Source organism: Squalius cephalus (assembly GCF_949319135.1).
Source record: "Squalius cephalus genome assembly, chromosome: 18".
Taxonomy (NCBI): Eukaryota; Metazoa; Chordata; class Actinopteri; order Cypriniformes; family Leuciscidae; genus Squalius; species Squalius cephalus.
This window is the reverse complement of record NC_137139.1, coordinates 18,047,749-18,069,917: the sequence shown is the minus strand read 5'-3', so window position 1 is coordinate 18,069,917 and position 22,169 is coordinate 18,047,749. Positions and strand designations below refer to the sequence as shown.

Sequence of the window (22,169 nt, the reverse complement as noted above, 5' to 3'; positions counted from 1 at the left end):
TGAAGAAGGGAGTGGTTGTGTAACAAAATATTCCCGCCAGTCAGTGTAGTCGTACATTTGTTTTTGTCACAAAGCATTTGTTTTTTCCTGATTCTTACATGGAAATGTTATGTGAGGGCCACAGCAATTCACTGGTTCTTTTCAAACTAATTGAGAAATATGAGACAAAGTCAGTGCATGCGTGAGGAATTAACAGTTATGGCAGCTTTGCTTTTGAAGCCACACTAGTTTTAGATATAAGAAGTTATTTCTATAGTGCTATGCACAGGTGGCATAGATTAAGAGTGACACAAGAGAGAAAGGGAACCAACCACTGTATCTATATTCACTTTATCTTTCTCCTCTGGCTTCTTTCATTCTTTCTTTCTTTCTTTCTTTCTTTCTTTCTTTCTTTCTTTCTTTCTTTCTTTCTTTCTTTCTTTCTTCAGGAGCACTATTTAGTTGCTACTGCCATCTATAGGACAACAGACGTAGGCTACGTCTAAGAAGTTACTTAAAACTTAAGTTAAAAGCTAAGCAATGAATTCTTAATGTCCATAACTATTACATATGCAATACTGTAATAAACTATATAGGCTAAGTATTAATATATTATTTAAAAAATCATTATAAATTAATTATTTAGGCTAATAAAAATAAATGATTGTGTCCAAGTCCAACCTTACAAATAATGCATGGTAACAATAGTTTGGGAGGCGAAAAGGTTTAATGCAATTATTGTTGCATCTTTAGAATAATTGTGAAATAATTTGGGATCTCTTTCGAACATTTTAAGAAGGTTTCAAACTTTTTATTTATTTATTATTATTTTTTGACAGATGTGGTAAATACAAAAATGTGCACAGTTTTATTATGTTAACTTGTGTTTTATATGGTTTATTGTCCTGCACTAGCTGCGTTCTCAGTGGACTAGTATTTTGAAATGGTCAACGTCAGGTGATTATAGTGGCACGTTGTTGCTCGCAGTAGTAACAAACACGCACATATTGTTATTGATATTACTTATCAATCAATACGCGTCATTAAACCGACAGTTAACGGATTTACTTGTTTGTTTATCACTCGTCCCGTGATGGCGGAACGGATCACGAGAGAAGATGCGTTGACACGGGAGGGCTTCAAACATGCGTGTCACATTATGCTTTACGGAGACTCTAGTGCCAAACTCTTCGGGAAGATCCCAATCAAACATATAGTTCTGGTAAGGAAGAGTACGCTTACTGTGACCCGTACATATTTTTACCTTTATGTGTAGAGTGCGACTACGACAGGTGCACTACCAAAGCAGGAAGTTTAAAAAATAATGTGTAAATGACTTTATGAGCCTGAATTCAGATTACTGTCATTCAGATGCAGATGCGCTTTGATGGCTTGCTGGGTTTCCCTGGGGGGTGAGTTCATCTTGCCACACGAAACAACAACAAAAAAACACGAATTAAAACTTTAAATGATTTGTCTTAAGTTGTTTATAAATGCACTGGAATTATTCATGTGTTTTGTAATCTGTAGATTGGTGAACCCGTCTAAGGAGACGCTGGAGGCGGGGCTTAGCAGAGAGCTTCACGAGGAGGTGGGCGTGGCTGTGTCGGTGGGCGTGGCTGATCACATATCCTCCTGCCTTTCTCAATCTCCATCCTCCCCTCGGCTCATCACACACTTCTACATCAAGAAGATGACCGAGCCAGAGCTGAAAGAGATCGAGAGAGCAGCTGTAACTACAGCCACAGACCATGGTTTAGAGGTAAAAGCTCTGTCTATTCTTTTCATGTGTGTGTAAATGTACTCACAAACTCTTATTATGCAACTTTCTTGTCTGTCCCCAGGTAATGGGTATGGTCCGAGTCCCACTCTACTTCCTTAAGAATGGGGGTGGTCTCCCCTATTTCCTGTCTCACTCGTTCATCTGTAACTCTCGGGCCCAGCTGCTCTCCGCCCTGCACCACTGTAGGCTGCTGTCCCAGGGGGAGCTGGAGAAGGCTGTGAGACAGGCTGAGCAGATGAGACACACACACAGCGATGATCCGCACTGACATTAGTTTACACAGCGGTGCCTTTTCACCCCTGGGCCATTACAGCTACATCACAGTAGCCCAACCCCCCAAGTGCCGGTAGATACACCCTCATGTCCTCACCCTACCTTTAGTTCCTGATTCAGCCTTGTACAGCACGTACTCTCCGTAGATACCCTGTGTCTCAAAGATGCAGACCTGTTTAATAGAACCCTAACCGTTTATCATAATTTCACTAACAAATCATGACCCCAGGTTCACTTCATAGGATTGTTATTGTTTGATAATAATCTTTTTGCATACATCAATAGTCCCTGTTCTACAATATTAGAGCATAAATTAAGCAAATGAATGACTCTGAGATGTTGCAATAATTATGCCTCAAAAAATGTAATTTGTTTTTGATAATTTACATATGTAAATGTATTTATTATTTATGCATAGTTGCTTAAGAGAGATGAATGCTATACTTATGGCAGTGAAGCCATACTGTTTGATGAATTCCTATCAGAGATTTATATATTTGCAAGAGAAATGGTGCATGCTAGTTAGACTAATAAACAGCAGATGACATGTAAGGCTTGTGTCTTTTCCAAATTTGTATCAAAGCTGAGGTTTTAATCACATCAGACTTGCAGTACTTAGAATGGCCACAGAATCGTGCTAGCAGGCTGCCTTATTTGACAGGCACGTTTTCGAGCAAGTCTTTTTCTCTGGTGGTAGGATAAAGCTGCAGTGTGTAATTGTACAAATAATAATAAAAAAAATGTAACACTCTCTTATCTGCCATTGGTTAGCAAACAGACAGTCCTGCTCCAAACTCGTACCATTGTTTGAACAAAGAGACTCAAACAAACAGCAATGTTTTAATAGAGGTACAGTGTTTACTACTGGCTTACTTATTGTTTTACATAACCTTTAAATTAGTGTTTACCCAAAAAACTTTACCCATCAATAATTAAATGAGACCGCAGTAACTTTCATTTTAGCTTCCCCTTTTTAAGTAGGAAACTGTTTTGCTGAATTCATGACTTTCAGATAATCTTTTAGTCAGAAACTCCATTATTCAGAGTTCTTTGTTAACTGACTCATGCGATGGATGCATTTTCAGCAATTCGCTGTTCTATTAAATTACGTTAAGATGTGGCAATTTCTTGTAGCGTGAAACTACAAATTTGATTCTAAACTTATACCTTGCTATATATTCTGGAAAAATACATCTAACTTCAAGAGAGTCTTCATATATAAGTAAGTGGTGTAAAAGTGTTTCTATTTCCCATTTAATTTTATTTTCCCATTTCAATTTTTATTGCAAATTATATTATCAGCATCAGAATTGGAGTGAAAGTTGAAATGAAAAATGTCCTAGTGTCCACAAGTTTGTGTGAAACCTGATGTTCATGTTCGATGATTCAAAGATTATCTTGAGATTCAATGGCAGCAAGAACACCTGACCCATCTGAATAAAGTCTAATGCTGCAAATTTGCTTACATTTTAATTGAAATATTTCCTATTCATTGAGATTTTTTTTTGTTTAACCTTTCTATCTCCAAGTTAGAAAATGATTTGGAATCTCAGATTTTCAGTGTGATCAAAGACTTTTGAACCGCACACGTCTGTTTGTGTCATCGCCACGTTCTGCAGTCCATCAGCATCTCTGAACCGGAGCTTTGTTGATGTGTTCATCAGACCACAGCAGGTGAAATCATCTTTATCACCACTCGGCGTTCATTTGCATCGCTGCATGTGCAGTTTTGAGCATGCGAAGCCAGAGACATGAAGTAGGTCAAAGCTGTGAGGACTGACTGACCAAGTGGAAACTGAACTGTCCCTAGGGAGGACGGGCCGGGGTAGAACGGGTTGATGCGGGAAGAGGGGAAATTGTAGAAACAATTGTATCAGAGGCAGCGCCGACCTGTTATAATGTTCACGTCACATCATGGCTTCCCCCCAGCCACCCTCACAGTGGAGTCGCCTTTCCAAGCACTCATGGGTGGGGTGATGGTTCCCGTAGACCATTCGTTTGCCACAAGAGAGCTGGAGCATGTGCAACAATCCTTGTATTACATCCATGAGTTTACAAGTCCCTCTTGACCAACTGCACACAGCATCACACATTCATATTGTTTATTATGCTCACTGAACGCATGTATAGTTGTGTTGTGAGTGCGCTCTTTTTAATATTGGTGCTGCTGCACTGAATTTCTCTTTAGGGATCAATAATCATCAATCTTTTTCTATCTAGTGAGATTGGGCCGCACTGCAGCTGCAGATGTTTCTCTCAGCTGTGTGTGTTTCTGTCTGGTTGTATGTGTAATATTGTCTATGTGTATGTTTGTGTGTGTGTTTCACATTATAGGATTTAGGGGGCTTTATTTCCCTTTATTTGTCACATCCTGAGGATTTTATAGTGAGTGAAAGAGAGCGAACACACACAGAGAGGAAGGAAACAAGCACAGGAAAGATGGGGGAGGTGAAGGGGTTGAACTTCTCTTTGCGCACTCTTTGAAGAAAAAAAAAAAGGGTTCTTGACTCAATATTAAAGAACTGTTTATGCGAAAAGGTATTTCAGTGTTTTTTTTTCTGGTGATAACGTATGTTTACAATCTGTTCATGAAATGTATTAAAAATAAGTTAAAACTAAATTAATTCATTAAAACTAAATCCATAAAATGATTTTATGATGGGAACCCCTAAAATAATCCATATAATGCACCTGACAGAACCCTTTAACCTTTTCTAAGTGCCTAACTCAGAACAGGAATATTCAATTATTTATTAAATTAAATATTTATTAAATGTTAAAACACAAAATTGAAATGATTACATTTACATTGATTTCTCATTTGAGACGTTAAATAGAAATGCGGTCAATTTTTTCACACTCTTGTCATTCTGTCATTCATGACTTTCTTTTTCTGTCTGTAGATCCCTTTAAGGTCTTCTTATTTGCATAATTAAAATTGTTCTCATGCATATGCAAATGAAGTAGGTGTTTTTTTACAGAAAGAAAAAAAATCAACAACAAATTTAAGGATTGTGGCACATTTACAAGTCAAAACGGACGACCCACACTCAACACTTCTCAGTCTCCTTTAGTGGTTGCTGTGATGAGTAAATTGGCGGTTATGTGGGCACCATTTCCTGTTTGGTGCAAACTCATCTAAAAAAATCGTTATTCACTGCTCTTGTTGTATGCATAACAGTAATGGAGCTAATGAGCTACATAAATATGTGCACATCCAGACCAGTGCATACTAGATTGGACAGATAAGCCATTAGCACACGGCAGCGCGCGCGTGGTGTCAGCAGCAACAGTGCGTTTACACTGAACGTGTTGCGTTTAAAAACGAGACGCAGCGCAGTTGAATGGAAAACAATGACGTTTTAAAAAGTTAAACTTCGACGCGGCGTAACGGTCAACGGCCCTGCTATGTAAACGGTGCATCATGTTTACAAATAAAACAGCGCTGTCGACCGGAAAAAACGCGTTCTGTGTAAACCGGCCATACAGTGCCAGCAGCAGGTGTATTAGCCTATGTGTGTGTGCTGTGCACGCGTCGGCCATTGTTTGTTTATCACCCAGCTATTGCTCTTACCCATTCAATCCCTTTTGGATTGGCATTAGCATCAGTTTTATAGCTCATCTGCAAGATCATTAAATAGATTCATGACTGTACATTAATCCTGAACGTGTGTGTGTGTGCAGAGAAAGGGGGGAGGCAGTCCTCGAGCACAATGCAAGGTCATAAGAGAAGCATTTCATGGCCACAGAGAGGGGGAATATTAGGAATGAGAGATGGAACAAAACGGGAGGGGGGAAGTAAGAGAACAAGACAGCATATTCATATCCATCCCTGTATTTATAGTAAGCCTGCGGGGAGGGGGCCGAAGAGGGCGTGGCTTCGGTTATGACATTCTCTCTGATTGCCTGAGAGCGGAGGAGACAGAGAGAGAGAGGCTGTGTTTCAGCACGCATGCATGTGTGTGAACCAAAGAAGGGAGCTGTTTTCTAGCATGCGTGCTCGTGTGTGTGTGCGCGCATCCACCTTATTTTGAATGCACTCCTGAGAGAGAGAGGGTCATGTGTGTAGAATGTGTCAGAGGGGGTGAAATCAAGCTGGCTGCATGAAATCTGTGTGACTCAAACACAGTGTTCAGCGAGAGACAGACCCTTGGAGAATGAGGTAAGACTGGGCTTTCTTTATTATTTATGACTGTAAATTCACTGTGTATTCCTCTCAGCATGACCGGTTGTATGTTTATGTGTTCGCCCTCCATCTCCTCACACACACAGTGGAGGCTCACTGACATGTTTGTGTGTGTATGACAGCGAGCATTTCTTAGTTGCATGCATTGTCCCCTATATAGGATGAGAGTGTGTGCGTGTTTTTGGCAGATCCGTCTAACGCGTCCACACATAGGCTATTCGTGCTTTTGCATATACATCTGACTGTGCGCATGAATGCCACACATCGAGAGAAAGACACTAAGTGACACGGGCTGCTTCCTCTTTCAGGGTGTCTCAGTGGCATTGATTGTTATCAAGCAGTCCGTCTCATCTCTTTGCTTCAGTCTTCCACCTCACCACCTCCCCTCTCACCTACTCTACCTCTGTGGTGTTGTTATTTCATAGGGTTTCCCTGTGTCTCTCTTTCTCTTCCTCTTCCCCTTGCACAATCTTCTGCCTTTCATTTTCACACTTCAAATCACTCTTAAAGAGACAGTACACCTTGAAATGAAAATTCTGTCATTGTTTAGTCACCCTCATGTTGTTCCAAACCTGTCTTTCCTTTGTCAAACATGCAAAGAGATGTTTGGCAGAGGGTTCATGCTGCCCTTTTCCATACAATGAAATTAAATAATGACCAGGGTTTTTAAGGCATCAAGCACTATAAAAGTATCATAAAAGTAGGCTAGTCCATATGACTTGTGCACTACGTACTATACAGTAGCTTTATGTGAGGAATAAACCTACATTTATTGTGCTCTTTGATAAAATATTCTCCACCCTCGCTCTCAAATCTCAGTTATGGGATTTAAATATTCAAATATTTAATGCGTTCAAATCATATAGTCATATTCAAATTTGGCATGTCACGACTGGTTACAAGACACACAAGATCCAGTTACATTTTGGCATCACTGGTGTCAAACCTACAGGAACGAAATTTAAATGGATAATTCACCCCAAAATGAAACTTCTGTTACCATCTGTTCAACCTCATGTCATTCCAAATCTGAATGGCTTACTTTATTCTGCAGGACAAAAAAGAAGATATTTTGAATGTCTTGTCCATGCCATCAAAATGAATGGGGAAGAAAACAACTCTGGATTGTATGGCCATAAAAAAGCACTGAGAGATTTTTCAAATTATCTTCTTTTGTGTTCCATGGAAGAAAGTCAAGCAGGTTTGAAAGACATGCGGGTGTTGTGAGAGCTAAATAATGACTTAAATTTCTGTCTGTTTCTTACAGTACAGTATTGCTTTTAAGACTTGAAAGACACATGAGTCATACACTCTAAAAAATGCTGGGTTGTTTTAACCCAAATTTGGGTCAAAAATGGACAAACCCAGCCCTTTGGGTTACTTTTTTTATTACATTTTTAACCCAATGTTCGAGTTTGTACATATTCGGCCCAAAATTGGGTTAAAACAACCTAGCATTTTTTAGAGTGTATGGACCATATTTATAGTGCTTTTTGCCATTTTTTTTTTTTTTTTAGCTTGACAGACTGGTTATCTACTTTCTATTCATGAAAAGAGAAGTATCATCATTCTGATAAACTTCTCCTTTTGTGTATCATGGATTAAAGAAAATCATACAGATTCAGAACAATGAGAGGATGAGTTCATTTTGGGGTGAACTAACCCTTTAAATGCAGATATGCAGCAGTTGGGATAGATGCTCCCTAGAAAGGTGGATTGAAAGATTGATGTATGAGTCTTCAGAGGCAAAACTTGGCAGATAAGCAGGGATGAAACGCAGGGAGATGAGTTCCTTGCATGTCACGATATCAGACTTCAGGGGAAGTGCTGGAAAGAATACAGTGACTCAAGCTTCTTAATATGGGATTAGAGCGTGTGTGTGTGTGAGAGAGCGTGTCCGTGTGTGTTTTCATGTACACATGCTGAAAAGGAGCGACAGTGCAGAAAGAGAGTCGTGATTGTCAGATAAGCAGTCTCATATCAGCATGACCTCTCAGCTCCTATACATTTACTGCTCTGAGCTGTCCCTCAAAGCTCTGCTATCTATCCATCCTGTCCAGAAGAAAGTAGTATTTCTCAGAAGTTGCTCTTTCATAGCTCAAGTGAGTTATGGGAATTAGCTACTGTATGTTTCCACCCAAAGTGTGATAACTTATGCGCAAAATTGGAATATTGCATAAAACATTTGCGAATAAAGCAGCGTTTCCTTCCCACGTGTTCAAGAGAACAAAATCGTCACTTCCTGGGACATTGGTGCAAAATATCTGTATTAAAAATGGAAGTTTGAGATTCTGCGCGATGCGATTGGTCCTGTTATCCAATAACATCCACTGTTGAGTAAAGTGTTTCCATCATAGTTTATGTGCATGTCTTCTTATTATCTAAAAAATATATGCGCCTTATTTGAACACATACGTTTTTAATGCGCGTTTTTGCGTTTCCATCCAGGTTTTTTTATGTGATATCCCAAAATGTGCATAAAAATAGGTGGATGGAAACATAGCTATTGTTGAGATCTCTTCTGAGTGAGATTACTGGACATTTTCCTCAGGAGAAAAATGGGAGACTTAATCGCATTGCTGACTAGGAGAAACCAGTGAGATTATACAAAGATCTCATTTGTGATATTTTATTCCTATGGGCAGCAATCAGAGCAAGGCATATCTTAATCAACTTAGTCTCAGGCCATATTTGCTAATTGCCTTTGCAGAAATGCACTTTATCAAAGTCAGTCCACAATATGTATGTTCAGAATAATGCTTACTTTATTGGTGCTTGGTGCATTTGTGATGTCATTTACTTGTAGATAATGAACATTTATAAGGTCTGTGGACAGACACACATTTGTAACTTCAAGAGATCACGAGTGTCAGGACTAACTGTGTCACGGATGTGGTTTGCATTATCACTGGTCACATCACATGAGTTTCTGTGCTGTTGTGTAGGTATGATGTTGTGGTTTGTGTAATTAGACAAGTTGGTTTGTTTCCATTTTGAGTGGTGTTTAATGTTATGGGTATGTTGCACTTCATAGTGTGACGAGTGTTGTGTTGGGATATTGTCAGGAAAGAGTTTGTGGGAGCTGCTGGGAAATATACATTGTGTGTTTTAGCTGTTTGTTTTGTATGTCCACTACCTTTCGAGCATGTGATAGAAGTGATACAAGTGAAAGTAAAGAGTTTTACGTCGGAACTAATGATTTCTATTTCAAATAAATGGTGCTTTCTATTCATCAAAGGATCCTGAAAATAGTATCACGATTTTAAATTTAATAACATTTTTACCATATTTTTGATTAAATAAATGCAGCCTTGCTGAGCATCAGAGATTTCTTTCAAAAACATAAACGAATCTTTCCGTCCCCAAACTTTTGAAAGATATGTGCTCTTCCACAGCTTGTGAGCTTAATGTTATTTAAAGGGATAGTTCACCCAAAAACATTTAGTTCTCTCTCGACAACATGTTTTTTTCCCCTTGGAAGACAAAATGAGATGCAGAATGTAGAAGCTGCCATTTTCCATGTAGTCAAAGTTGAAGTCCTAAGGCTCCAAAAAAAAGACAAACAAGGACCATAAAACTAGTCCATACAACTCCTATGCTATTAGCAAAGTCTTTTGAAGCCATACTAAAGCTTTGTGTGAGCTTTCTATCTGTCAAGGCAAAAATGTTGACTTGAAAATCATATTTTGGTTACCAGCCATGGTTACCATTTACAAAAAAAGCGCAGCTTAGACATTCAGCTAATTATCTTCTTTTGTGTTCCACTGAAGAAAGAAGGGTTTAGAATGAGTGGAAGTAAATGTACCTGATCTTTCATATTTGGGTGAGCTTTCCCTTTAAATGCATTTTTCGTGATGCATTACATTCAGCCTTTAATATTTGTGCCTTTGTCCGTGTGGAAGGAGCATCACTCCATGGCAATGAGAGAACACAACGGTGTGTGTGTGTGTGTGCGGGGTCCCTGTGGTGCTCTGCTCTGAGAGATAAGACCAGAGCTCAGCTTCTTCCCAGCCTCCACTGGGAGCGTAAAACAGGATTGATCCCATGGATCTCCAATTCCCCTCAGTTTCTTTAACTCAAGTCAATACAGTAGACAGATCAAGTTTAAACGGGCACATTCACTCAGTCAGGACACCGGAGTGGTTTCACACAGGCATTCCACTGCTGGATCAATATATATGCTTGCTTATGTGTAGCTGACAGATGTATATGTATATGTATAAATACAATGCCATTTTATGATATTTTCATTAAAATGCGCGCGCATCTCCCGTAGATCTTAAACAGCCTATCAGATGTTTTGATAAATCAGCGTGCTAGCATCGACAAGCAAACAACCAATAAGATCTAAACAGCCAGGTTGCGTCGCTCTCATGTTCGGTTGCGTCACCACATTGACATCCAATATCTCTTACAGTTTTAGAGGTTTGTATTACAGATGTTGATCTACCTCAAAGTTTGCCTTGATTGTTCTACATTTACACTTTTATATTGCACACATTTTGTAACATTTTATTTAAGTTTGAGAGTTTCTTTAACACTTTTTTATCTTAATATAATACATAAAGAAGATATTTTTGTTTACATTTTATTTTTGTTTTTGACTGCTAAAACTAATATACTTTGTTGTTTGCCTTAATAATGTGGAAAAAACCCCCAAAATAATAACTTAATAATGTCTTTTAAAAAAAAAAGGTTATAAAAATTGTCAATAATTAATAATTATCAATACCGAACGATATGAAACATATCATGATACATTTTTTAGCTATATTGCACAGCCATATATATATATTTTAATCTTAGGGTTAGGGTTAGGGTTAGAGAGAGAGAAATGCAGCATTGCATTTTTTTTTTTTTTTTTGCCTGAAGTATCAGATTAGAGTTTACTATTTAAAATGCTTCAACCTTTCTCTGCAAAACAGAGAAACCACTGCCAAGAGTATATATCAAAAAAGCACTGGCATGTGCTGGCATACACTAATTCAATAGAATTCAACCCCATTGTGCACAAATCCGATTCAACTCTTGTGAATCAATAATAGCATTATCATAATGAAGTCTCTGCTGAGCTCTGATTGGCTGGCTTAGGCTTTTGACCTCTAAACACTGAGATGGAGGAAGTGAAGAGCAGACTGTCATGACTGCTCGTGCTCAATGACTGAGAGTGCATGATGTGCCTTTTGCATGGAATCAGTTGATGAGGAAATGTTGCCTAAAAATGTTTTTATTGGTAAATTGCAATATTTATTTATGTATTGCCATTGTTGGATGAAACGCTTTGTGCTCATGTGACAGGGTTAAAAAAAATTGGTGCTGGATTTGAAACAGTTTCCACTCAGAAATTGCTAGTAAATTTAACACATAATTACAAAGAACTAGCAAGTAACAAATTGAATTAAACCTAAAACTTTGAAGTAGAATTTTATTTTTTTGTAAAATGTTCTGTTTTTTTTTGTACTTTGTACTGCAAGGCTGCTAGCCAACTTTATTACATGTTTTACATTATATTATAATATGATGTATATTATTTTAATATATTATAATGTTATTTTTTTATTAGTTAACTAATCAATTAATTATATATTCCAACCAAAGTCCTAAATCTGGGATTTGTAATGAAAAGCTAATTTAAAAATTAAAATTAAAATTAATAAATAATTCTAATAAAAATAATAACACTCAAGATAAAAGATTCAATATTTTATTTGTTTACTTGAATGTCATGCGACCATTAACGACATCAGAGAACTGTGAACATGCAAATGAAATATTAACTTAAAATCTCAGGGGGAACTTCGTTAAACATTTCACGTCAAAGCGATTTGGCTTACAAAAAAGGTTATTAATCCCGGACCTAAAACACGTATGCTATGTGCACCAACACATTTAAATACATACATTACTGTCTTAAATATATGTACATTAGATCACAATGTGCAAAAAAAAATTCTTTTTGCATTTCTCAGGTTATATACAAAGAAGAAACCCACCTGTGCATGTGTGTTACTCTAAATTCTTAATGCACAGTGCTGGAGCAGCACTCCCCTGGTCTGACTATGACTGTGTGGGTTTGTGCCAAGAGCCATGATGACTCAGGTCCCTCCACCCTCTCATAAGACCAACGGCCATCACTGGCGCAACTCACAGGAACTCCTGCGCAGTTCAGGCTGCCATCATACAACAAACAATCAGTCACGTAGCTTGTCTAAGACAGAGTCAGAGCCAAGTCAGATCTTTCAAAAAACTGCGATGTGTTTAAGGCCTTTAATTTGAGTTATTAGCTCTAACTTTAGACTAGTGGTTCTCAGCTCAAAAGTGGGTCACAGGTTTGTCTGATTAGATTGCAGACAGCATTGAAGATGCTAAATGCAAATGGTAAAATGCAACTAACCATATAATTGTTCATAGTTATGATAGCAAAATAAACAGACTTCCTAAAAAAGAAGTAAACAGTTCCTATATTGTTGGTTGTTTATATCAAAGGCTGTGTGTTCAACCAGACTCTATTTTTGTTGCAAACTGATCTGTCATTTGGTGGAAGCAGCCAATTTAGTCACGTGCCAACATGGACAGTTTGCATTGCACAAAAATAAGTACAATTTTGGTACTGTGTTGGGTTGCCACTTGACATTCAGTGTGAAGTACTGTAAAACTGTTGAGAACTTAAGAGGTTGGTTTTTAGAAGTAGTAAAATGTGTGGATACTTAACTTAGGATTGACAGGATGTCTTCATTTGAGAATCTTTCTGAATCGCACATACTATAGAAGACAAACAGGATGTGGGCAGGTGCATTCTATTCGCTTAACCGTTTTCGTCTTCTGGAAGTGCCCGTGACACGTCATATTGAAGTAACGTTTTTTTCTCTCTCTTCCTCTCCTGTCTCTCTCTTATCTTGTATTTACTTCCATATTCCATTTATGGTTTGTTTCTGTCTTGTACATTTGTCTTTGTAACACCTTCTTACCAAATTTCCGTGTTTCTCTCACTGTCTCTTCCAGGCAAGGACAATCGCATTTAACCACTGTCTCAGGAAACTGAACTAGAAAACTATCAGGCCCCTGCAACGTTCTCTGCTCTGAAAACTAATCTTTAAATGCACATGCTCAGTGCTGAGAGAGAATTGCTTTGATTGGAACTCCCTCCGTGTTCACAAACGCACACACTTATACACAAACATACACATGCACACAGAGACTTCCCTGTTCCGTTTCTGCTGAGGGCACAGATTGAAAGACTGAAAAGATTTTTCTTTTGAAGCCCAGTATGAACTCAAGACCGAACTTGACATGTTTTTCTATAATGGAAATATAAATCATTTTGCTAAATAAAAACACCATTACGGAGTTAGAGTATTTTCTTCGTGAAGAGGAAGGAAATCTGTGCGTGATCATCTCAGACTGTGAGCCACTGTGAACAAGTCAACAGGAGCGCTACGCCAGCAAAGGAGACCATGACATCACATGGAAAACTGAGAAAGGAAAAGGGGAGTCTGGCGGAGTATGAGACTCAAATCAAAGGTAAAAGAAATCAATTTGATTCTAGAATATTTAGTGCAAATCCTTTAACTGCCATCTATGGCATTGTGTGTGAAAAAACACTCTGGGTCTAAGTTCACTGTCATGTGGCGTCCTTTCATAAATTATCTTCAAAACCAATTATAACTGTAAGTGGACGAACTGATGCTTGTGTCAGGTTTTGCTTATGATTTACTGATGTTATTCTTTCTCTTTTTTTCTTTATATACACATACAGTGTAAAATAACAATGTCTGTATGTATGCTGTGTTGTTGGTTGTGGGGAAAAAAGAAAAATGGGGAAAAAAGAGAGAGATAAAAAAAGAAATCAATTTCATCTCATGCTCTCTTTCTTTTACTTGGCTAGGTAGTACAGACTAATGTACATCTCAAAATGTAATGTGTGTTCTATGTGTGAGATGTAGGCCTGCACTGTGATGTATTTATAGGCAGTATTAGGGATGCTGTCTTCCCTCATCCAATCAGCTCTGAGCCCCAGGCCAGAGCCACTTGTGCCAGGGGATGCAAATTCATCAGTTCATGGTGCTTTTTGTGCTGAAAACCATCCATACATGATCTCTTTCCTTTCTATCTCTTTGTTCAGAGGTGCGTGGTCAGCTATCAGAGCAGCTAAAAATCCTAGACGCGCAGCTGGAGGTCAAGACCCAGCAGCTGCAGGATCTAAGCGAGTACCTGCGCAGACGAGGGGAGATTGAGGCAGAATACGCCCGCTCTCTGGAGAAACTCAGCGAGAAGTTCACAGTGAAGACTAAGAGGTACCCACCCTGCTTTTTGCATTGATGGATGGATGGGTGGATGGGTGGATGGGTGGATGGATGGGTGGATGGATGGGTGGATGGGTGGATGGATAGGTGGATGGAAATATGGATAGATGGATGGAAATATGGATAGATGGATTGGTGGTGGATGGATGGAAGTATGTAAGTATGGATGGGTGGATGGATGGATGGATGGGTGGATGGATGGTTGGATAGGTGGTGGGTGGATGGATGGAAGTATGGATGGATAGGTGGTCGATGGATGGATGAATAGGTGGGTGGGTGGATGGAAGTACAGTATGGATAGATGGATAGGTGGTGGATGGATGGATGAATAGGTGGGTGGGTGGATGGAAGTACAGTATGGATAGATGGATAGGTGGTGGATGGATGGATGAATAGGTGGGTGGGTGGATGGAAGTACAGTATGGATAGATGGATAGGTGGTGGATGGATGGATGGATGGATAGTTGGGTTTATAAATCAAATATAATTTTGTAAATTGCATAAACAATCATGAACAAAACAATATCATGTACTTATGCATAGTTTAATACAAAGAGCTGAAGCGCCATTCTCACAGAGTAAATTTTTTTGCGTTTAAAAACATGAGATGCAGTGGAATAGAACCCCCCCCCCACACACACACACACAAAGTCTCGAGACATGTTTTTTAAAAGTTTAACTTCTTTTTAACTTTACATGGCTTTCTAAACATATGGCTCTCTTGTGCAATACGCGAGTGGAAAAGTCAAAGATATCTGTCCAGCCCATGTTTACAGAACGTAATGAAAAGCAGCACAAAAAATGTTTTATATGAATGGCTTGGTTATGTTTTTGACGTAAACAAGGTCTTCTCTGGCATTGAGCTTTTCTATTTCTGCAGTGATTTGAATGAACGCAGCACCGCCAAATCAAGTAGGTTAAGCCACTCCATATTAACTGTTTAATTGATTTTTATTCATGTTTCTTTTTTTTCTTTTTTTTATTGACCTTGTAATGGATAACTGGATTATCCGGTGGAATGGAAGACTTCTCTCTGGTGATATATGCCAGACTTGCAGACTTCTCCAATCATTAGTCTTCTTAAAACCGCTCATTTCTCACAATCAACTGCAAGGTCGCATTCAGAGCTGCCTTCTGCCGTAAACCGACTGATAGAACCAAGTTCCCGGCATACATTTTTCTTTTTCAGGATTCCGTTTCACACTGAAGTACGTCACAATAAGGATGAAAAGATCTGTTGCTACTTCTATTAGATTGCGACTTTAACCTACTCTTTCATCGTCTCTGCTCCGTTCTCTCTTTAGGAAGGAGCAGTTGGACCTGTCGGTGGCTCAGTGCTGGTCTGTTCTGCTGACCCAGACCAGACAGGAGAGTAGAGATCACAGTTCACTGAGTGAGCTCTGCGGCAACACACTCACGCAGCGGCTCTCACACTGCATAGAGGACACACACCGCCTGGCAAAACGGGTACAGAATCCTCACCATATTACCATATAGCTCCGACATCTAATTCCTCTCTCTTTCTCTTCCTCTCTTATTTACCGACATGAAACACTCCCCCACACAAAACACAACCAAAGCATCTTCCTTATTTCACACACCGACTCTCATTCTCTGTTTCAGAGCAAGGAGGTGGGACTCCAGATGCAGGATGAGCTCTTGAAAGTCACCACAGAGATGCAGACGGTAGGTCGGAGGCTGATTTGCTGTGAACATGCTAAATATACACTGAGCAACACGCTCTAGTGAACTGAAATAGAGTCCAAATGGCATCAGCTTTGAATAACAAAATCTCACTGCGGCCAAAGACAGCATGATTAAACTTGACTAAATACCACATGATGCACATATTTGCTCATGCATTCACGATTGAATGTGTCTGCATGTCTTTCTGTAGACCTCAGTGCATTTTGGTCCATCCTGTAGCACAGAAAGCCCACGTGCTTAGCTTTCCAGAGCTCATTTTTCTCGCTGTGCTCGGGTCAGAGCTGCAAGATCAAGCCCACTGACCCCGGCTGACAGCAGCTGTGTGCTCTCTACCCTCCAGTAGACAAACAGCTTGCCTACCACAAGTGTCTTGGCTCAAGGCTCAGGGTTTTTTTGTTTGCGTGTATGTCTTTTTGCAGTCTTGGAAGGTATTTAATGTCTCTTAAAATAAATACGCTAAGCTTGATCATAAAAATAAAAATAGGGATTTATAAGAGTATGTAAAGTAGGACGTAATTGAGTATGTCACCTTGGCAAGTAGTTTTTTTTTATCTTGTTTTATTTATAAATCAGATAGTAATCTTAAAATGTATACCCCCAGTTTCACAGACAAGGCTTGAGCCTAGCCCAGACTAAAATGCATGTTTGAGCTGTTTTAACTGAATGCAACTTGCACTGATATATCTTAAAATATGTCAGTCTCATTGTTTTGTCTCAAGATGCACACCAGTAATGTTTTTTTCTAAGGCACTTTTATAAAAGCTTCTTAAATGTCCTAAATGAAGTTTGAACCAAGGCCTAATTCTGGCTTAATCTAAGCCCTGTCTGTGAAACCGGGCCATGGCTTATTATGGTGAGTAATAAAAAAATTAGCCCATGGATTCAAAATATACTTCATATTATTATTATTATTATTATTATTATTATTAATAATAATAATAATAATAATAATAATAATAATAATAATGTATTATTATTTTATTATTGTTATAGTTTTATCTAGTTTTATCCATAGATTTAACAATAAGCTTCAAATGTCTGGCTTATTATGTTAAAAACAATAACAGCAATTATTTGCCCATGAATAAAACAAGATGAATTCAAAATAATGATAAAGATTAATGATAAGAATAATTATTATTAATATTATTATTGTTGTTTTTGTTATTGTAGCTTTTTCACCTTGTTTTATTTATACATCTAACCTTAAAATATCTGGCATATGTTAAAATTAATTTTATTAATTAAAATGATTTGCCCATGGAGTAAAAATAAACATTTGTAATAATAATAATAGTTATAATAATAATAATAATAATAATAGTCGTTATCATTAGTATTAATATTATTATTATTATTGTTATTATTATTATATTTGTATCTTGTTTTATTCAGTAATTTAACAATCAACTTTAAATATCTGGATTATTCTGTTAAAAACAATAAAACATTATTTGCACATGGAGTAAAAATAAACTTGAATTAAATCTTAATTTACACAATTTTCTTTCTCAAGTAAGTTTACCTTGTGTTAAAGATGTTTAGATATTACTGATAAACAAGATACAAATATGATTTTTCTGTGCATCTCTTACAGGCTTTGAAGACTTATCATCAGTACCACATCGACTGTCTGGCTGCTGAAGGAAAGCTCAAAGAAGCCACACGACTGGAGGAGAAACAGACGGGCAAGTCATCTGATCTCGGGCTCATCCAATCAGGGGGGCAGAGGCGCAGCTCTGTGAAAAAAATGGAGAGACTGATGGAGAAGGTAAAAGTGGTAGTTTGTAAAAAAAGAAAGCTGGTAACATCCGGAGCTTTGCTCTGTGAAGATGGCACAGGAAGAGCAAGATCTCACTTTATCTCTAACCCCCAGTTTCTACTGTACTTGTGTTTTCTTTACAGAGACAAGGGAAAGTACAGGAAACTCAGCTGAAGTGCACTAAAGCTCGTAACGACTACTTGCTCAACTTGGCAGCAGCTAATGCCTCCATGAATAAATACTATCTGGAGGACATTTGCACTCTGATTGATGTGAGTCTAACACACTGCTGTCCCATTACCATCTGTCTAGACCAGGGGAGCCCAACCTTTTTTGAACAAAGATCTACTTTTAGATTTATCAGTGTGCCGAGATCTACCAGTCCAAACGGAAAGCCAGTCGCTACTCACAGCGCATCTGCAAATTTAATATGCACAAAACAAACAGAAAAGTAGCTCTAATCCATATATAATAAATCTGTTGTGAATCAGAAGGCAGAGACAGATCCATTTGCAACAATTTATTAAACAGAAACTCCAGGCAAAGGTCAATATCTGCATAGACAGTTTCAGGGATCAAACAGGCGAGTCGAGAACCAGGCTGGAGGTCAGAGGCAGGCAGCAGAACAATCAGAATCAGGCTGGAGGTCAGTAGGCAGGCAGCAGAACAATCAGAATCAGGCTTTGGGTCAGTAGGCAGGCAGCAGAACAATCAGAATCAGGCTTTGGGTCAGTAGGCAGGCAGCAGAACAATCAGAATCAGGCTTTGGGTCAGTAGGCAGGCAGCAGAACAATCAGAATCCAGAATCAGGCTTTGGGTCAGTAGGCAGGCAGCAGAACAATCAGAATCAGGCTTTGGGTCAGTAGGCAGGCAGCAGAACAATCAGAATCCAGAATCAGGCTTTGGGTCAGTAGGCAGGCAGCAGAACAATCAGAATCCAGAATCAGGCTTTGGGTCAGTAGGCAGGCAGCAGAACAATCAGAATCAGGCTGGAGGTCAGAGGCAGGCAGCAGAACAATCAGAATCAGGCTTTGGGTCAGTAGGCAGGCAGCAGAACAATCAGAATCCAGAATCAGGCTTTGGGTCAGTAGGCAGGCAGCAGAACAATCAGAATCAGGCTTTGGGTCAGTAGGCAGGCAGCAGAACAATCAGAAACAGGCTTTGGGTCAGTAGGCAGGCAGCAGAACAATCAGAAACAGGCTTTGGGTCAGTAGGCAGGCAGCAGAACAATCAGAAACAGGCTTTGGGTCAGTAGGCAGGCAGCAGAACAATCAGAATCAGGCTTTGGGTCAGTAGGCAGGCAGCAGAACAATCAGAATCCAGAATCAGGCTTTGGGTCAGTAGGCAGGCAGCAGAACAATCAGAAACAGGCTTTGGGTCAGTAGGCAGGCAGCAGAACAATCAGAATCAGGCTTTGGGTCAGTAGGCAGGCAGCAGAACAATCAGAAACAGGCTTTGGGTCAGTAGGCAGGCAGCAGAACAATCAGAAACAGGCTTTGGGTCAGTAGGCAGGCAGCAGAACAATCAGAATCAGGCTTTGGGTCAGTAGGCAGGCAGCAGAACAATCAGAAACAGGCTTTGGGTCAGTAGGCAGGCAGCATAACAATCAGAAACAGGCTTTGGGTCAGTAGGCAGGCAGCAGAACAATCAGAATCAGGCTTTGGGTCAGTAGGCAGGCAGCAGAACAATCAGAATCAGGCTTTGGGTCAGTAGGCAGGCAGCAGAACAATCAGAATCCAGAATCAGGCTTTGGGTCAGTAGGCAGGCAGCAGAACAATCAGAATCAGGCTTTGGGTCAGTAGGCAGGCAGCAGAACAATCAGAAACAGGCTTTGGGTCAGTAGGCAGGCAGCAGAACAATCAGAATCAGGCTTTGGGTCAGTAGGCAGGCAGCAGAACAATCAGAAACAGGCTTTGGGTCAGTAGGCAGGCAGCAGAACAATCAGAAACAGGCTTTGGGTCAGTAGGCAGGCAGCAGAACAATCAGAAACAGGCTTTGGGTCAGTAGGCAGGCTTTGGGTCAGTAGGCTGGCAGCAGAACAATCAGAAACAGGCTTTGGGTCAGTAGGCAGGCAGCAGAACAATCAGAATCAGGCTGGAGGTCAGAGGCAGGCAGCAGAACAATCAGAATCAGGCTTTGGGTCAGTAGGCAGGCAGCAGAACAATCAGAATCCAGAATCAGGCTTTGGGTCAGTAGGCAGGCAGCAGAACAATCAGAATCAGGCTTTGGGTCAGTAGGCAGGCAGCAGAACAATCAGAATCCAGAATCAGGCTTTGGGTCAGTAGGCAGGCAGCAGAACAATCAGAATCCAGAATCAGGCTTTGGGTCAGTAGGCAGGCAGCAGAACAATCAGAATCAGGCTGGAGGTCAGAGGCAGGCAGCAGAACAATCAGAATCAGGCTTTGGGTCAGTAGGCAGGCAGCAGAACAATCAGAATCCAGAATCAGGCTTTGGGTCAGTAGGCAGGCAGCAGAACAATCAGAATCAGGCTTTGGGTCAGTAGGCAGGCAGCAGAACAATCAGAAACAGGCTTTGGGTCAGTAGGCAGGCAGCAGAACAATCAGAAACAGGCTTTGGGTCAGTAGGCAGGCAGCAGAACAATCAGAATCAGGCTTTGGGTCAGTAGGCAGGCAGCAGAACAATCAGAAACAGGCTTTGGGTCAGTAGGCAGGCAGCAGAACAATCAGAAACAGGCTTTGGGTCAGTAGGCAGGCAGCAGAACAATCAGAATCAGGCTTTGGGTCAGTAGGCAGGCAGCAGAACAATCAGAAACAGGCTTTGGGTCAGTAGGCAGGCAGCATAACAATCAGAAACAGGCTTTGGGTCAGTAGGCAGGCAGCAGAACAATCAGAATCAGGCTTTGGGTCAGTAGGCAGGCAGCAGAACAATCAGGCTTTGGGTCAGTAGGCAGGCAGCAGAACAATCAGAATCAGGTTGGAGGTCAGTAGGCAGGCAGCAGAACAATCAGAATCAGGCTTTGGGTCAGTAGGCAGGCAGCAGAACAATCAGAAACAGGCTTTGGGTCAGTAGGCAGGCAGCAGAACAATCAGAAACAGGCTTTGGGTCAGTAGGCAGGCAGCAGAACAATCAGAAACAGGCTTTGGGTCAGTAGGCAGGCAGCAGAACAATCAGAATCAGGCTTTGGGTCAGTAGGCAGGCAGCAGAACAATCAGAAACAGGCTTTGGGTCAGTAGGCAGGCAGCAGAACAATCAGAAACAGGCTTTGGGTCAGTAGGCAGGCAGCAGAACAATCAGAAACAGGCTTTGGGTCAGTAGGCAGGCAGCAGAACAATCAGAAACAGGCTTTGGGTCAGTAGGCAGGCAGCAGAACAATCAGAAACAGGCTTTGGGTCAGTAGGCAGGCAGTAGAACAATCAGAAACAGGCTTTGGGTCAGTAGGCAGGCAGCAGAACAATCAGAATCAGGTTGGAGGTCAGTAGGCAGGCAGCAGAACAATCAGAATCAGGTTGGAGGTCAGTAGGCAGGCAGCAGAACAATCAGAAACAGGCTTTGGGTCAGTAGGCAGGCAGCAGAACAATCAGAATCAGGTTGGAGGTCAGTAGGCAGGCAGCAGAACAATCAGAATCAGGTTGGAGGTCAGTAGGCAGGCAGCAGAACAATCAGAAACAGGCTTTGGGTCAGTAGGCAGGCAGCAGAACAATCAGAAACAGGCTTTGGGTCAGTAGGCAGGCAGCAGAACAATCAGAATCAGGCTTTGGGTCAGTAGGCAGGCAGCAGAACAATCAGAAACAGGCTTTGGGTCAGTAGGCAGGCAGCAGAACAATCAGAAACAGGCTTTGGGTCAGTAGGCAGGCAGCAGAACAATCAGAAACAGGCTTTGGGTCAGTAGGCAGGCTTTGGGTCAGTAGGCAGGCAGCAGAACAATCAGAAACAGGCTTTGGGTCAGTAGGCAGGCAGCAGAACAATCAGAATCAGGCTTTGGGTCAGTAGGCAGGCAGCAGAACAATCAGAAACAGGCTTTGGGTCAGTAGGCAGGTCCTTAGTGGGACCTCTGGCACTGGGAGGAGGCAGCTAGTTTCTCGTAGTCAGGGCAGTAAGAGCTGGTTGCAAGCCTTAAGCAGGCCAGAAGGTGGTCATCAGTCATTGTAGATCTGTACTTTGACTTGATGATTTTCATGTGAGAGAAAGCACACTCACACAAGTAGGTTGACCCGA

General features: G+C 40.4%; 2 protein-coding genes across 8 annotated transcripts in view; both read left to right on the top strand.

The window, feature by feature from the left end:
* The first annotated feature begins 924 nt into the window (after window positions 1-924).
* Window positions 925-4,568, top strand: LOC307145361 (U8 snoRNA-decapping enzyme). Its single transcript, XM_079848431.1, has 4 exons — window positions 925-1,201; window positions 1,351-1,391; window positions 1,510-1,741; window positions 1,824-4,568. The coding sequence occupies exons 1-4, from the start codon at window positions 1,073-1,075 to the stop codon at window positions 2,028-2,030; spliced, it is 609 nt and encodes a 202-aa protein (XP_079704557.1). The 5' UTR covers window positions 925-1,072; the 3' UTR covers window positions 2,031-4,568.
* Window positions 4,569-5,950: 1,382 nt separating this feature from the next.
* Window positions 5,951-22,169, top strand: part of arhgap4b (Rho GTPase activating protein 4b) — a 35,685-nt gene continuing 19,466 nt past the window's right edge. For all 7 annotated transcript variants that reach the window (XM_079849676.1, XM_079849675.1, XM_079849674.1 and 4 more), the window contains exons 1-7: window positions 5,951-6,197; window positions 13,224-13,742; window positions 14,344-14,515; window positions 15,829-15,991; window positions 16,148-16,210; window positions 17,829-18,002; window positions 18,137-18,265. In XM_079849676.1, the coding sequence (XP_079705802.1) occupies window positions 13,676-13,742; window positions 14,344-14,515; window positions 15,829-15,991; window positions 16,148-16,210; window positions 17,829-18,002; window positions 18,137-18,265 (768 nt within the window). In that variant the 5' untranslated portion in view covers window positions 5,951-6,197; window positions 13,224-13,675. The remainder of the gene's footprint in view (window positions 6,198-13,223; window positions 13,743-14,343; window positions 14,516-15,828; window positions 15,992-16,147; window positions 16,211-17,828; window positions 18,003-18,136; window positions 18,266-22,169) is intronic.

Bases quoted from the DNA above. Each gene is read 5' to 3' on its own strand.
- LOC307145361 (XM_079848431.1), top strand. From the start codon at position 1,073: ATGGCGGAACGGATCACGAGAGAAGATGCGTTGACACGGGAGGGCTTC. The intron at 1,202-1,350 runs GTAAGGAAGAGT...ACTGTCATTCAG, and splicing joins CAATCAAACATATAGTTCTG to ATGCAGATGCGCTTTGATGG. The intron at 1,392-1,509 runs GTGAGTTCATCT...TGTAATCTGTAG, and splicing joins TTGCTGGGTTTCCCTGGGGG to ATTGGTGAACCCGTCTAAGG.